The 12,974-nt window shown below is 46.2% G+C and overlaps 2 protein-coding genes across 3 annotated transcripts in view; both read right to left on the bottom strand.

Moving 5' to 3' along the window:
- rbl2 (retinoblastoma-like 2 (p130)) overlaps positions 1-6,473 on the bottom strand; it is a 14,798-nt gene extending 8,325 nt beyond the window's left edge. The window contains exons 1-6 of one of the 2 annotated variants that reach the window (XM_068596520.1): positions 5,957-6,473; positions 5,173-5,303; positions 3,582-3,782; positions 3,432-3,496; positions 2,852-2,980; positions 2,432-2,589 (exon numbers count right to left, since the gene is read on the bottom strand). In XM_068596520.1, coding sequence (XP_068452621.1) covers positions 2,432-2,589; positions 2,852-2,980; positions 3,432-3,496; positions 3,582-3,782; positions 5,173-5,303; positions 5,957-6,094 — 822 coding nt within the window. In that variant the 5' untranslated portion in view covers positions 6,095-6,473. The remainder of the gene's footprint in view (positions 1-2,431; positions 2,590-2,851; positions 2,981-3,431; positions 3,497-3,581; positions 3,783-5,172; positions 5,304-5,956) is intronic. The other variant, XM_068596521.1, reaches the window with a different exon arrangement.
- A 1,823-nt stretch (positions 6,474-8,296) lies between these two features.
- LOC137799688 (iroquois-class homeodomain protein IRX-5-like) lies at positions 8,297-12,383 on the bottom strand. Its single transcript, XM_068596478.1, has 3 exons — positions 12,162-12,383; positions 9,104-9,584; positions 8,297-8,778 (listed from the first exon to the last, which is right to left on the bottom strand). Exons 1-3 carry the CDS (start codon positions 12,381-12,383, stop codon positions 8,297-8,299), a joined length of 1,185 nt encoding a protein of 394 aa, XP_068452579.1.
- Positions 12,384-12,974: the final 591 nt, after the last annotated feature.

The raw sequence follows: 12,974 nt of genomic DNA on the forward strand, positions 1-12,974 counted from the left end.
TGTCTCACCCTCATGCAGCACGTCTCACCCTCATGACAACATGTCTCACCCTCATGACAACACGTCTCACCCTTATGACAACATGTCTCACCCTCATGCAACATGTCTCACCCTCATGACAACATGTCTCACCCTCATGACAACATGTCTCACCCTTATGACAACATGTCTCACCCTCATGACAACATGTCTCACCCTCATGCAACATGTCTCACCCTCATGACAACATGTCTCACCCTCATGCAGCACGTCTCACCCTTATGACAACATGTCTCACCCTCATGACAACATGTCTCACCCTCATGACAACATGTCTCACCCTCATGACAACATGTCTCACCCTCATGACAGCATGTCTCACCCTCATGACAACATGTCTCACCCTCATGCAGCACGTCTCACCCTTATGACAACATGTCTCACCCTCATGACAACATGTCTCACCCTCATGACAACACGTCTCACCCTCATGACAACATGTCTCACCCTCATGACAACACGTCTCACCCTCATGACAACACGTCTCACCCTCATGACAACATGTCTCACCCTCATGCAACATGTCTCACCCTCATGACAACATGTCTCACCCTCATGACAACATGTCTCACCCTTATGACAACATGTCTCACCCTCATGCAACATGTCTCACCCTCATGACAACATGTCTCACCCTCATGACAACATGTCTCACCCTTATGACAACATGTCTCACCCTCATGCAACATGTCTCACCCTCATGACAACATGTCTCACCCTCATGACAACATGTCTCACCCTCATGACAACATGTCTCACCCTCATGCAACATGTCTCACCCTCATGACAACATGTCTCACCCTCATGCAGCACGTCTCACCCTTATGACAACATGTCTCACCCTCATGACAACATGTCTCACCCTTATGACAACATGTCTCACCCTCATGACAACATGTCTCACCCTCATGCAACATGTCTCACCCTCATGACAACATGTCTCACCCTCATGCAGCACGTCTCACCCTTATGACAACATGTCTCACCCTCATGACAACATGTCTCACCCTCATGACAACATGTCTCACCCTCATGACAACATGTCTCACCCTCATGACAGCATGTCTCACCCTCATGACAACATGTCTCACCCTCATGCAGCACGTCTCACCCTTATGACAACATGTCTCACCCTCATGACAACATGTCTCACCCTCATGACAACACGTCTCACCCTCATGACAACATGTCTCACCCTCATGACAACACGTCTCACCCTCATGACAACACGTCTCACCCTCATGACAACATGTCTCACCCTCATGACAACATGTCTCACCCTCATGACAACATGTCTCACCCTCATGCAACATGTCTCACCCTCATGACAACATGTCTCACCCTCATGACAACATGTCTCACCCTCATGACAACATGTCTCACCCTTATGACAACATGTCTCACCCTCATGCAACATGTCTCACCCTCATGACAACATGTCTCACCCTCATGACAACATGTCTCACCCTCATGCAGCACGTCTCACCCTCATGCAGCACGTCTCACCCTTATGACAACATGTCTCACCCTTATGACAACATGTCTCACCCTCATGCAACATGTCTCACCCTCATGCAACATGTCTCACCCTCATGCAACATGTCTCACCCTCATGCAACATGTCTCACCCTCATGACAGCATGTCTCACCCTCATGTAAGCACGTCTCACCCTCATTACAACATGTCTCACCCTCATGCAACATGTCTCACCCTCATGCAACATGTCTCACCCTCATGACAACACGTCTCACCCTCATGACAACATGTCTCACCCTCATGACAACATGCCTCACCCTCATGCAGCACGTCTCACCCTTATGTAAGCGCGTCTCACCCTCATTACAACATGTCTCACCCTCATGCAACATGTCTCACCCTCATGACAACACGTCTCACCCTCATGACAACATGTCTCACCCTCATGCAGCACGTCTCACCCTCATGACAACATGTCTCACCCTCATGACAACACGTCTCACCCTCATGACAACACGTCTCACCCTCATGACAACATGTCTCACCCTTATGACAACATGTCTCACCCTCATGCAACATGTCTCACCCTCATGTAAGCACGTCTCACCCTCATGTAAGCACGTCTCACCCTCATTACAACATGTCTCACCCTCATGCAACATGTCTCACCCTCATGCAACATGTCTCACCCTCATGTAAGCATGTCTCACCCTCATGTAAGCATGTCTCACCCTCATGCAACATGTCTCACCCTCATGCAGCACGTCTCACCCTCATGACAACATGTCTCACCCTCATGCAGCATGTCTCACCCTCATGACAGCACGTCTCACCCTCATGCAGCATGTCTCACCCTCATGACAGCACGTCTCACCCTCATGACAGCACGTCTCACCCTCATGCAGCTTGTCTCACCCTCTTGTGGAAGAGCTTCTTGATGAAGGGTTTCCAGAAGTGCTCTTTGACCCCTTTGGCCTCCAGCACCAGCCCGCCATGCAGCTCACACAGCGGCTCGATGGAGCAGAGCGGCCTTGAGGGCCGGAAGTCCTTGTTGCTGAAGTCCTCTGGGAGACCTGGAGGACATCACAGAGAGTTCCTCATGTTACCATCACTGCAGAACATTGATCAAACATTCCAGTGAGCCTGAAGACAGGAAGCACACGGGGATGCATCACTATAATGTTCTGCATCAGTAACTCATCAGTGAACTGTCTCTTTAAGGGACTTGTTCCCTGAGTGGATGCCGCTTCCTGTCAGCACCACAGCCCTGCGAGCAGAGCAAACACAGCGTCCACAGGAGACCCTGAAGGCCCATGGACATGGAGAGAGAGGCACCTCTGAAGTCTGGGTTGAGCAGCTCTCTCCGGGCGTTGCACAGCAGAGCGTTGGTGAAGACCAGGTCCAGGGCGCACAGCAGCAGGTGGTACGAGTTCACCAGGTCGTCGCTGATCATCGGGAAGTTCCCTGAAGAAGACAGAAGAGGACAGCTAAAGCAAAGCTCTCTCCTCTGAAGCCTCACCTCTGACACTGAGACCTTCAGGGACATGACCATGAGACCTTCAGGGACATGACCATGAGACCTTCAAGGATATGACCATGAGACCTTCAAGGACATGACCATGAGACCTTCAGGGACATGACCATGAGACCTTCAAGGATATGACCATGAGACCTTCAAGGATATGACCATGAGACCTTCAAGGACATGACCATGAGACCTTCAGGGATATGACCATGAGACCTTCAAGGACATAACCATGAGACCTTCAAGGATATGACCATGAGACCTTCAAGGACATGACCATGAGACCTTCAAGGATATGACCATGAGACCTTCAGGGACACAATGCATGTGACAGTGAAAACCACCAGCTGGAAGGGTTCCCAGTAGGATACTGGTGACTGGACTGGTCACCTTTTGCGTGGACAAACAGAACCCAGCAGAAGTTGAAGACCTCGGTTACAGAGCAGGGATGACGTCTGGAGACAGAAGACCAGAGGACACGTTGTCAGCTTCAGACTCCACCATGAAACAAAGCAGGCAGCTCAGGAGGTCAAAGCTCACCTTTGTTTGCGGCTGCGGTGAACTCGGGGCGGCTCCTCCGACGGCGCCTTGAAGATGGCTTTGAAGATGGGGACGTACTTCTTAAAGATGACCGCCGACACGGTGAAGTTTCTCTCCAGCTGGTTGGTGCTCTGACGGAAGTCCTGTGGCAGGTCGGCCATGTCCTGCCACTTCTTCATCTTACTGAAGAACTCTATCAGGCTGTCAGGAGACCACCACCGTATTAAGGACCTCCATCAGGAGACCACCACCGTATTAAGGACCTCCATCAGGAGACCACCATCGTATTAAAGACCTCCATCAGGAGACCACCAACGTATTAAAGACCTCGATCAGGAGACCACCACCGTATCAAAGACCTCCATCAGGAGACCACCACCGTATTAAGGACCTCCATCAGGAGACCACCAACGTATTAAAGACCTCCATCAGGAGACCACCACCGTATCAAAGACCTCCATCAGGAGACCACCACCGTATTAAGGACCTCCATCAGGAGACCACCACCGTATTAAAGACCTCCATCAGGAGACCACCAACGTATTAAAGACCTCCATCAGGAGACCACCACCGTATTAAAGACCTCCATCAGGAGACCACCAACGTATTAAAGACCTTCATCAGGAGACCACCACCATATTAAAGACCTCCATCAGGAGACCACCACCGTATTAAAGACCTCCATCAGGAGACCACCACCGTATTAAAGACCTCCATCAGGAGACCACCAACGTATTAAAGACCTTCATCAGGAGACCACCACCATATTAAAGACCTCCATCAGGAGACCACCACCGTATTAAAGACCTCCATCAGGAGACCACCAACGTATTAAAGACCTCCATCAGGAGACCACCACCGTATTAAAGACCTCCATCAGGAGACCACCAACGTATTAAAGACCTCCATCAGGAGACCACCAACGCATATAAGACCTCCATCAGGAGACCACCACCGTATTAAAGACCTCCATCAGGAGACCACCAACGTATTAAAGACCTCCATCAGGAGACCACCACCGTATCAAAGACCTCCATCAGGAGACCACCAACGTATTAAAGACCTCCATCAGGAGACCACCACCGTATCAAAGACCTCCATCAGGAGACCACCACCGTATATAAGACCTCCATCAGGAGACCACCAACGTATTAAAGACCTCCATCAGGAGACCACCAACGTACTACATCTCAGAGGTACATGTTATTATTGTATATGCATCTTTTATTTTTTAGATTTAGATTATAAATCAACGTTATAAATGATCAAAGATTAAAATACCTGAAGTATATTAAGTCTTGAAATATCAATAATCAATACTCATACAGTACATACATACAGAAAGAAGAAAAAATGTACGACCGATTGTGGAAAGAAATGCATACAATTCATCAGTTTTTTAAATTTTCAAGCGCTTCAAGAGTACTTTTACATTTGGTACTGTAGGAATGTTGACGACAATAATGTACTTTACTGTAGAATGAAGGATTTTTACTATTTCTACACTATGCTACTCGTACTTCTACTGAAGTAGAAGGTCACAGTATCAGGCAGTCCTGCAGGTGAGAGCACAGGTGCATTGTGGGCCTACCTCATCTCCGAGCAGCGCAGGATTCTGGTCAGGGAGACGTAGTTCCCCTCGGCGGTGCCTTTCCCCACCGTCGGCACCGAGGACCTGCAGGCCACGTACAGGGAGCAGGCCAGCCAATGGAGGTCCCTGCCCTGAGGGGGAGGGGCTACTGTCATCATCATCACACGAGACCATGAGAAACACTGGGGGGAGGGGCTACTGTCAGTCATCATCACATGAGACCATGAGAAACACTGGGGGGAGGGGCTACTGTCATCATCATCACATGAGACCATGAGAAACACTGGGGGGAGGGGCTACTGTCATCATCATCACATGAGACCATGAGAAACACTGGGGGGAGGGGCTACTGTCATCATCATCACATGAGACCATGAGAAACACTGGGGGGAGGGGCTACTGTCATCATCATCACATGAGACCATGAGAAACACTGGGGGGAGGGGCTACTGTCATCATCATCACATGAGACCATGAGAAACACTGGGGGGAGGGACTACTGATATCATTACATGAGAAACACTGGGTAGGATTACTAATACTTTCATACATTACTTCAAATGAATGCAGTGCTGTTAGTTTAATAGGGTTCTAATCTAAAGATTGCACATGTTTAAGTACATAGTTATGTATATGTACATATAGTATAGCTTAAAATTATCTAAAAGAAGAAACAAACGCACATAAAAAGTTTAGTATTCTCTATTATAAGTATCATCATTACACACACACACACACACACACACACACACACACACACACAGCAGTGCCGTAAAGTCGTCACCTCCAACGTAAAGTTCCTGCTCATGGTGTCGTAGCTCTTCCACGCCTCGCTGCTCGCCTCTTCGTCCATATTTAAAGCTCGACACAGATCTTCGAACCCGGTTCGGGATTTCTGCAAAACATCGTCCTCGTCGCTCATTTTTTTTTTTTGTCGAAGCGATGAAACGGCGGTTTTCAAAATGGCGGCTGTGATCCGACGGATCGACGCCGCCGGAGACCGCGGCCGGTATTCGCCGCTCCTCTCCGCGGCAGCGTTGTTACCGGGTCGTACCGGGCTTGGTGGCCCTTTAAAGCTCTGACTGACAGCGGCTACGGCGCGTGGCCGCTGCGGGCGTATGTGACGCCGCGAGCCACGGAGCTGACGTCATTCTGTGCGTATCTGCGCGTGGAGAATAGCGGGGCTCGCCCAGCCCACTAAACGTGCGTAGCTGCGTGAGTGGGTGGGGCGGCTTGTCACTCAAAATACTACTACTTCCGGTTGTTTTCAGTTGATTCCTAACGGTCCTCACGGAAGTCCGTCTGAAAAACAGTCAAAACGTTTTCATTTGTTACTTACGATGATTAAAATGTCGTTATTACACATTTATACACATATTTAGTTCATGGCGCGATCTTCGGCTCTTCCAATTAAACCGAAAAACACGAAGAAGAACGGTTTGTTTCCACAGGACAAAAACTACATGAATAAAAAACAGTGAAGAAGAATGACTGCGATGTTCTCCAGTCAACACCACACACACGCACACACACGCGCGCGCGCGCACACACACACACACGCACTCACGCGCACACACACACACTGGATGTTGTTTTCCTGTGTCTATAAAAAGGTGACAGAATTCGGTCTTTTTTTAACATTTAAGAAAGGAGTTTCTGTTGAAATGATGAAACCAGAACATCAGATGTTTCCAAACATATGATCATCACACAAAACACTGCACTTGATCACACAGCTGACAAACCTCATGTATTAACAACATTTGTCATTAAATATGCACAATCATTTACTTGTGGTCCTCTCGTGTACGTTTACTGCAGAATAACTTTCAGGACTTTTGGGAACAGCTGATCCGACAGGAAACACATATTAATATATTATTATTATTAGATATATTATATGTGTTAACACATAAAACACATATTAACACAACCTCAGTAACAGTTAAATATCATTTGCAGTATTAAATATTAATGTTCTCTAACATTCATCTGACTTGACGACTGAAAATAAAACAATAGTTCTCTTGTCCTTATTTCTGTTTGAAGTCTTTTCTCTTTTTTTGACACTTTGTCTCGTTGGATACAGAAAGCTGCTCCATAAATTAATTATAATTCATATGTTTTATTCATAATGTCATATAAATGAGAAAAGAAGGACTTTCTTGTTTTTAAGTTAAGAAGAACTGTGTATACCCATATATATCTATATATATAGATATAGATATATATATGTGTGTATACATGCATGTATATAAATAACGCTTATATATATATATATATATATATATATATATATATATATACATATATATATATCTATATATATATATATATATATATATATAGATATATATATATGTGTGTATACATGCATGTATATAAATAACGCTTATATATACATATATATATATGTATATATATGTATATATATATATATATATATATATATATATATATATACATATATATATATATATATATATATATATATATATATATATATATATATATATACGCTGAGCCTTATTATTGTACCTGTACTTGTGCAAATGGCATCTGAATCTGAAATACCAATAATTCCAAATGACGTAATTATTTAAAAACAATTAAAAACATTCATTTAAATACTAAAACGTAATTAATAAAACACTCTAAATTCACATTGTTGATTGTAGCATCAGTATATATTCATAGTTCTTGTGCAGGAGCCTTTTAATGCATTCTTTTTATACATAGCTGAAGCTAGCTGCAGACAGCCACTGTAGCTGAAGCTAGCTGATGTAGCTGCAGCTATCTGCTGTAACTAGCCGCTATAGCTGCAGCTAACCGCTGCCGCAGAAGCTAGCTAGCAGCTGCAGCTATAGCTGCATCACGCCGTGATGAAGAGGAGCTCCGCCTCCTGGTTCCCTGAGCGTTGAGCTGAATGAGAGCTTCCAGGTCTGTATCCGTGAAACCGTAATGAGACTTTCATGTGTACAAATATTACATAGAAAACCTGGAAAAGTGAATATGTAGGTGAAAGTGTGTATTTGATGTCTAGGATGTTTCAGAGGAGGATCCCAGCAGCACCAGTGCTCCCACTTCAAAGGTTTCCGGGGTCTACACTGACTCTCTTCAGTTTCTACAGGTCCAGCTGGTTCTGGTTGAGTGCTCTGCAGTCTCTGGCCGCAGCCTCTGCTCTCTGCAGCATCGTCTGGTGCAATCCGTTCAGGGGCCCCAGGGGCCCGAAGCCAGAGAACCCGGGGAGGAAGGGGGAGGTGTAATAAAGGTGCCGGGGAAGGGCGGGGCCATGTGTGAAGGGGGTGCGGGTCGAGTCCCTACATCCTCTACTCTTATCTGAAGAGGTGGCGATCTCAACCAGCGACCACAGTTTGGGTTTGTGGTTCGGCCCCTGGGGGGCGCTGCAGGAGTCCACGTGGTCTTCACACGGCGGACTCGATGCTCTGCCCATCCCCGTTGGGGTGTTCAGCGTATGAGCCTCTGTGGGAAGGGGACCCGGGTCAAGGGACAGCCTCCGGTTCACCAAGTCCACCGAGTCCTTAAAGTCGGTATCGCTGCTGCTGTCCTCTGTGTACAGCAGGCCGCAGGGGGTCCCCACAGAGGCTGCTAGATGGGCTACACACACACACACACACACACACACACACACACACACACACACACATACAAACACACACACACATACATACACACACAGGTCAGCAGCAGAAAACAGGAGATCCTCACATGGGCAGGTAAAGGGATTCCAACACAACTGATTTGTTGATGTTTTTCACATATTTAATTCAGTAGTTACTACTTGTCAGTACATATATGAAGTACTTTACCCGTATGTATATGAAATAGTATAATGTATATATGTAATATCTATGATGTATAATATCTATAATTTATAATATAATATCAATATAATGCATTGTATCCTCACCGGCTTGGCCCTGGTTCTCGGGCTCCCCGGTGGTCTTGATGGTCTCGTCGTCTTCGTCGTGTCTCTCTAGGTCGATGGCGTCCTCGTCCTCCTCGTCCTCGCTCCGGGTCCGAGGGGTCCAGGTGGTCTTGTCCTCGTCCTCTTCGTCCTCGCTCCGTGTCCGGGGGGTCCAGGTCATCTTGTTGTCCTTCTTCAGCCGCCGGCGCGCGTTGGCGAACCAGGTGGAGACCTGGGTCAGGGTCATGCGGGTCACGATGGCCAGCATGATCTTCTCCCCCTTGGTGGGGTAGGGGTTCTTGCGGTGCTCGAGGAGCCAGGCCTTCAGCGTGGCCGTGGCGTCCCGGGTGGCGTTCTTCCTGTAGGACCCCGAGTCCCCGTAGGTGTAGGACCCCAGGTCCCCGTAGGCGTAGGGCCCCAGGGCCCCGAACGGGCCGTAGTCCAGGGAGCCGGGGAGCCCTGAGGACGCATCGTAGCCCGGACTCTGCAAACAGAGAGGCTGGTGAGCGAGCGCCACAGAAGCTTGGGCATATGGCGTCCGAACGGTCTGAGAGTCCCGGTTGGTCTGGCGGGATAGTCTGAGAACGTATGAGAAGGCCTCCGTAATGATGGTTGATGATCTCCTGGCCTCGGCTACTGCCGGTCCATCCTCAGGTGGGTGGATTGGCGGCTGTGGGCCCTGACGTGTGTCTGGATGGATCAACTCGACCAAGTGTGTTCAACGCTTCCTACTTCTAACTCTTCTACCTGTCTCCTGGACCCCGCCGAGGCTGCTTAAAGAAGTTCTACCTTTAATTAGTGTCTCTCTACTCGATGTTATCAAGGGGTCTTAATAACGGGTACCAAAGTCTTTCAGAGCAGCTGCTACTAAACCGCCTCTTGAAAAGTCCACTCTCGACCCAGAGGAGCTAACTAGAGACTAACCTCTAACCTTCCCTTCCTCTCGAGATGCTGCAGGAACCAGCTTCAAACCTGTCTGGAGGCTTTTTCATCACGATAGTTTATTTGGGGAGTTTCAGGATTTAGAAAGCATCTGTTCTGGTCCTGTTAGACCTTAGTGCTGATAGAGGACTTGTCTCTGTTCTGGTCCTGTTAGACCTCAGTGCTGATAGAGGACTTGTCTCTGTTCTGGTCCTGTTAGACCTCAGTGCTGATAGAGGACTTGTCTCTGTTCTGGTCCTGTTAGACCTCAGTGCTGATAGAGGACTTGTCTCTGGTCTTGTTAGACCTTAGTGCTGATAGAGGACTTGTCTCTGGTCTTGTTAGACCTTAGTGCTGATAGAGGACTTGTCTCTGGTCCTGTTAGACCTTAGTGCTGATAGAGGACTTGTCTCTGGTCTTGTTAGATTTAGTGCTGATAGAGGACTTGTCTCTGGTCCTGTTAGACCTTAGTGCTGATAGAGGACTTGTCTCTGGTCCTGTTAGACCTTAGTGCTGATAGAGGACTTGTCTCTGGTCCTGTTAGACCTTAGTGCTGATAGAGGACTTGTCTCTGGTCCTGTTAGACCTTAGTGCTGATAGAGGACTTGTCTCTGGTCTTGTTAGACCTTAGTGCTGATAGAGGACTTGTCTCTGGTCCTGTTAGACCTTAGTGCTGATAGAGGACTTGTCTCTGGTCTTGTTAGACCTTAGTGCTGATAGAGGACTTGTCTCTGGTCCTGTTAGACCTTAGTGCTGATAGAGGACTTGTCTCTGGTCTTGTTAGACCTTAGTGCTGATAGAGGACTTGTCTCTGGTCTTGTTAGACCTTAGTGCTGATAGAGGACTTGTCTCTGGTCCTGTTAGACCTTAGTGCTGATAGAGGACTTGTCTCTGGTCCTGTTAGACCTTAGTGCTGATAGAGGACTTGTCTCTGGTCTTGTTAGACCTTAGTGCTGATAGAGGACTTGTCTCTGGTCCTGTTAGACCTTAGTGCTGATAGAGGACTTGTCTCTGGTCCTGTTAGACCTTAGTGCTGATAGAGGACTTGTCTCTGGTCCTGTTAGACCTTAGTGCTGATAGAGGACTTGTCTCTGGTCTTGTTAGACCTTAGTGCTGATAGAGGACTTGTCTCTGGTCTGGTCCTAAAGAGACTAACTGGTTTAATTAAACAAACAAAGAAGCGGAGAGTCGCTTAATACAATCATTTTCTCTAGGGGATTAATAATGTCTATAATATTTATTATATGATAATAATTGTATTATTATGATTATGATTATTATTATTATATGTTAGTATTATCATATTATTACTATTATTGTGACTTTATTATTGCTTCAGTCTCCATATATTATTACTGTACTTATGTCTTCTTTCATTCATATTATTCAACATTTATTCTATTTTAATCGTCATTCTAACATTATTCAATCATTATTCAAACATAATTATAACATTATTAAAACATTATTAAATAATCATTATAACATTAATACAAAAATATTATAACATTATTAAATCATTAATAAATCATAATTTTAACATTATTAAAACTGTATAAATAATCATTACAACGTTCTTAAATCATTAATATAACATTAATAAAACATTAAATAATTATTATAAAAATAAAAAAAACATTATCACATCATTAATAAATCATAATTATAACATTATTTAAACTTTATAAATCATTATTACAACGTTATTCAATCATTATTATAACATTTGCATCTTTAATTTTAAATTATGAAGTTCAATAAATTACTTTTATTAAAAAAAAAAAAACGGATTAAAAATGTTTTATGACATAAATGTACAACATGATGCTGTTAAGTATAATGTGAGATATTTATCATATATATATATATATATATATATATATATATATATATATATATATATATATATATATATATATGATGCTGGTGAACAAAACAAAAAGCCATAAACAACAATCCTGACTTTAATATTTTCAGCACAAACATAAACTTCATAAAGACTTTAGTTTCTGTTCATGAAGGACCCGGATGGACGCTGAGGACCCGGAGCTCACTCTGCAGGGACACCGGGACCGGGAAGGTGCTGGGTCCGTGTAAAGTGAAGCTCCGGGTCCGACCCGGTCCGGTCCGTCTCACTCACCATGAACGCGCGCAGGCTGGCGCCGCGCGGCTCTGCGCCGTACGGGAGCTGCGCGCTGAAGCCCGGAGAGGTCCCCGGTCCCGGGTACGGAGCGAAGGCGGAGCCCGAAGAGGACCGACCCAGATCCTCCCGCCTCGGGCCCAACAGGACCCGGGACCGGGAGGACGGGCTCACAGCCAGAGACCCAGAAGACTGGAACACGAAACCCGGAGGAACCGACATGACGAGGACGCGCAGACACACTCACACAGGACAGAGAGGAAGAGGAGAGAGGAGAGGAAGAGGAGGAGGGGGCGATGAGGAGGAGAGAGGAGGAGGAGGAGAGAGGCGAGGAAGAGGAGGAGGAGGGGGGGAGGAGGAAGGGCTGATGAGAATGAGAGAGGAGGAGACGAGGAGGAAGAGGTGGAACATCATCCAAGAGTTCACTTTGTGTTTTACTGCAAGTTTACTGAGAGAGAGAAAGAGAGAGAGAGACCTTAATCACATCCTCGATCACATCCTCGATCACATCCTCGATCACGTACTCGATCACGTACGCAATCACATACTCGATCACATACTCGATCACATCCTCGATCACGTACTCGATCACATACTCGATCACATCCTCGATCACGTCCTCAATCACGTACTAAATCACGTCCTCGATCACATCCTCGATCACATCCTCGATCACGTCCTCAATCACGTACTAAATCACGTCCTCGATCACATCCTCGATCACGTACTCGATCACATACTCGATCACGTCCTTGATCACGTCCTCGATCACGTACTCGATCACGTCCTCAATCACGTACTAAATCACGTACT

The sequence above is a fragment of the Clinocottus analis genome, unplaced genomic scaffold (genome assembly GCF_023055335.1).
Source record: "Clinocottus analis isolate CAN_PGR_092001 unplaced genomic scaffold, fCliAna1.0.p SCAF_38, whole genome shotgun sequence".
In the NCBI taxonomy this organism is placed as follows: domain Eukaryota; kingdom Metazoa; phylum Chordata; class Actinopteri; order Perciformes; family Cottidae; genus Clinocottus; species Clinocottus analis.

Excerpts from the sequence above, each read along its gene's own strand:
- LOC137799688 (XM_068596478.1), bottom strand. The coding sequence starts at position 12,383 with ATGTCGGTTCCTCCGGGTTTCGTGTTCCAGTCTTCTGGGTCTCTGGCT. Across the intron at positions 9,585-12,161 it reads CCAGCCTGCGCGCGTTCATG|AGTCCGGGCTACGATGCGTC; the intron begins GTGAGTGAGACG and ends CTCTGTTTGCAG. Across the intron at positions 8,779-9,103 it reads CGAGAACCAGGGCCAAGCCG|CCTCTGTGGGGACCCCCTGC; the intron begins GTGAGGATACAA and ends CCCATCTAGCAG.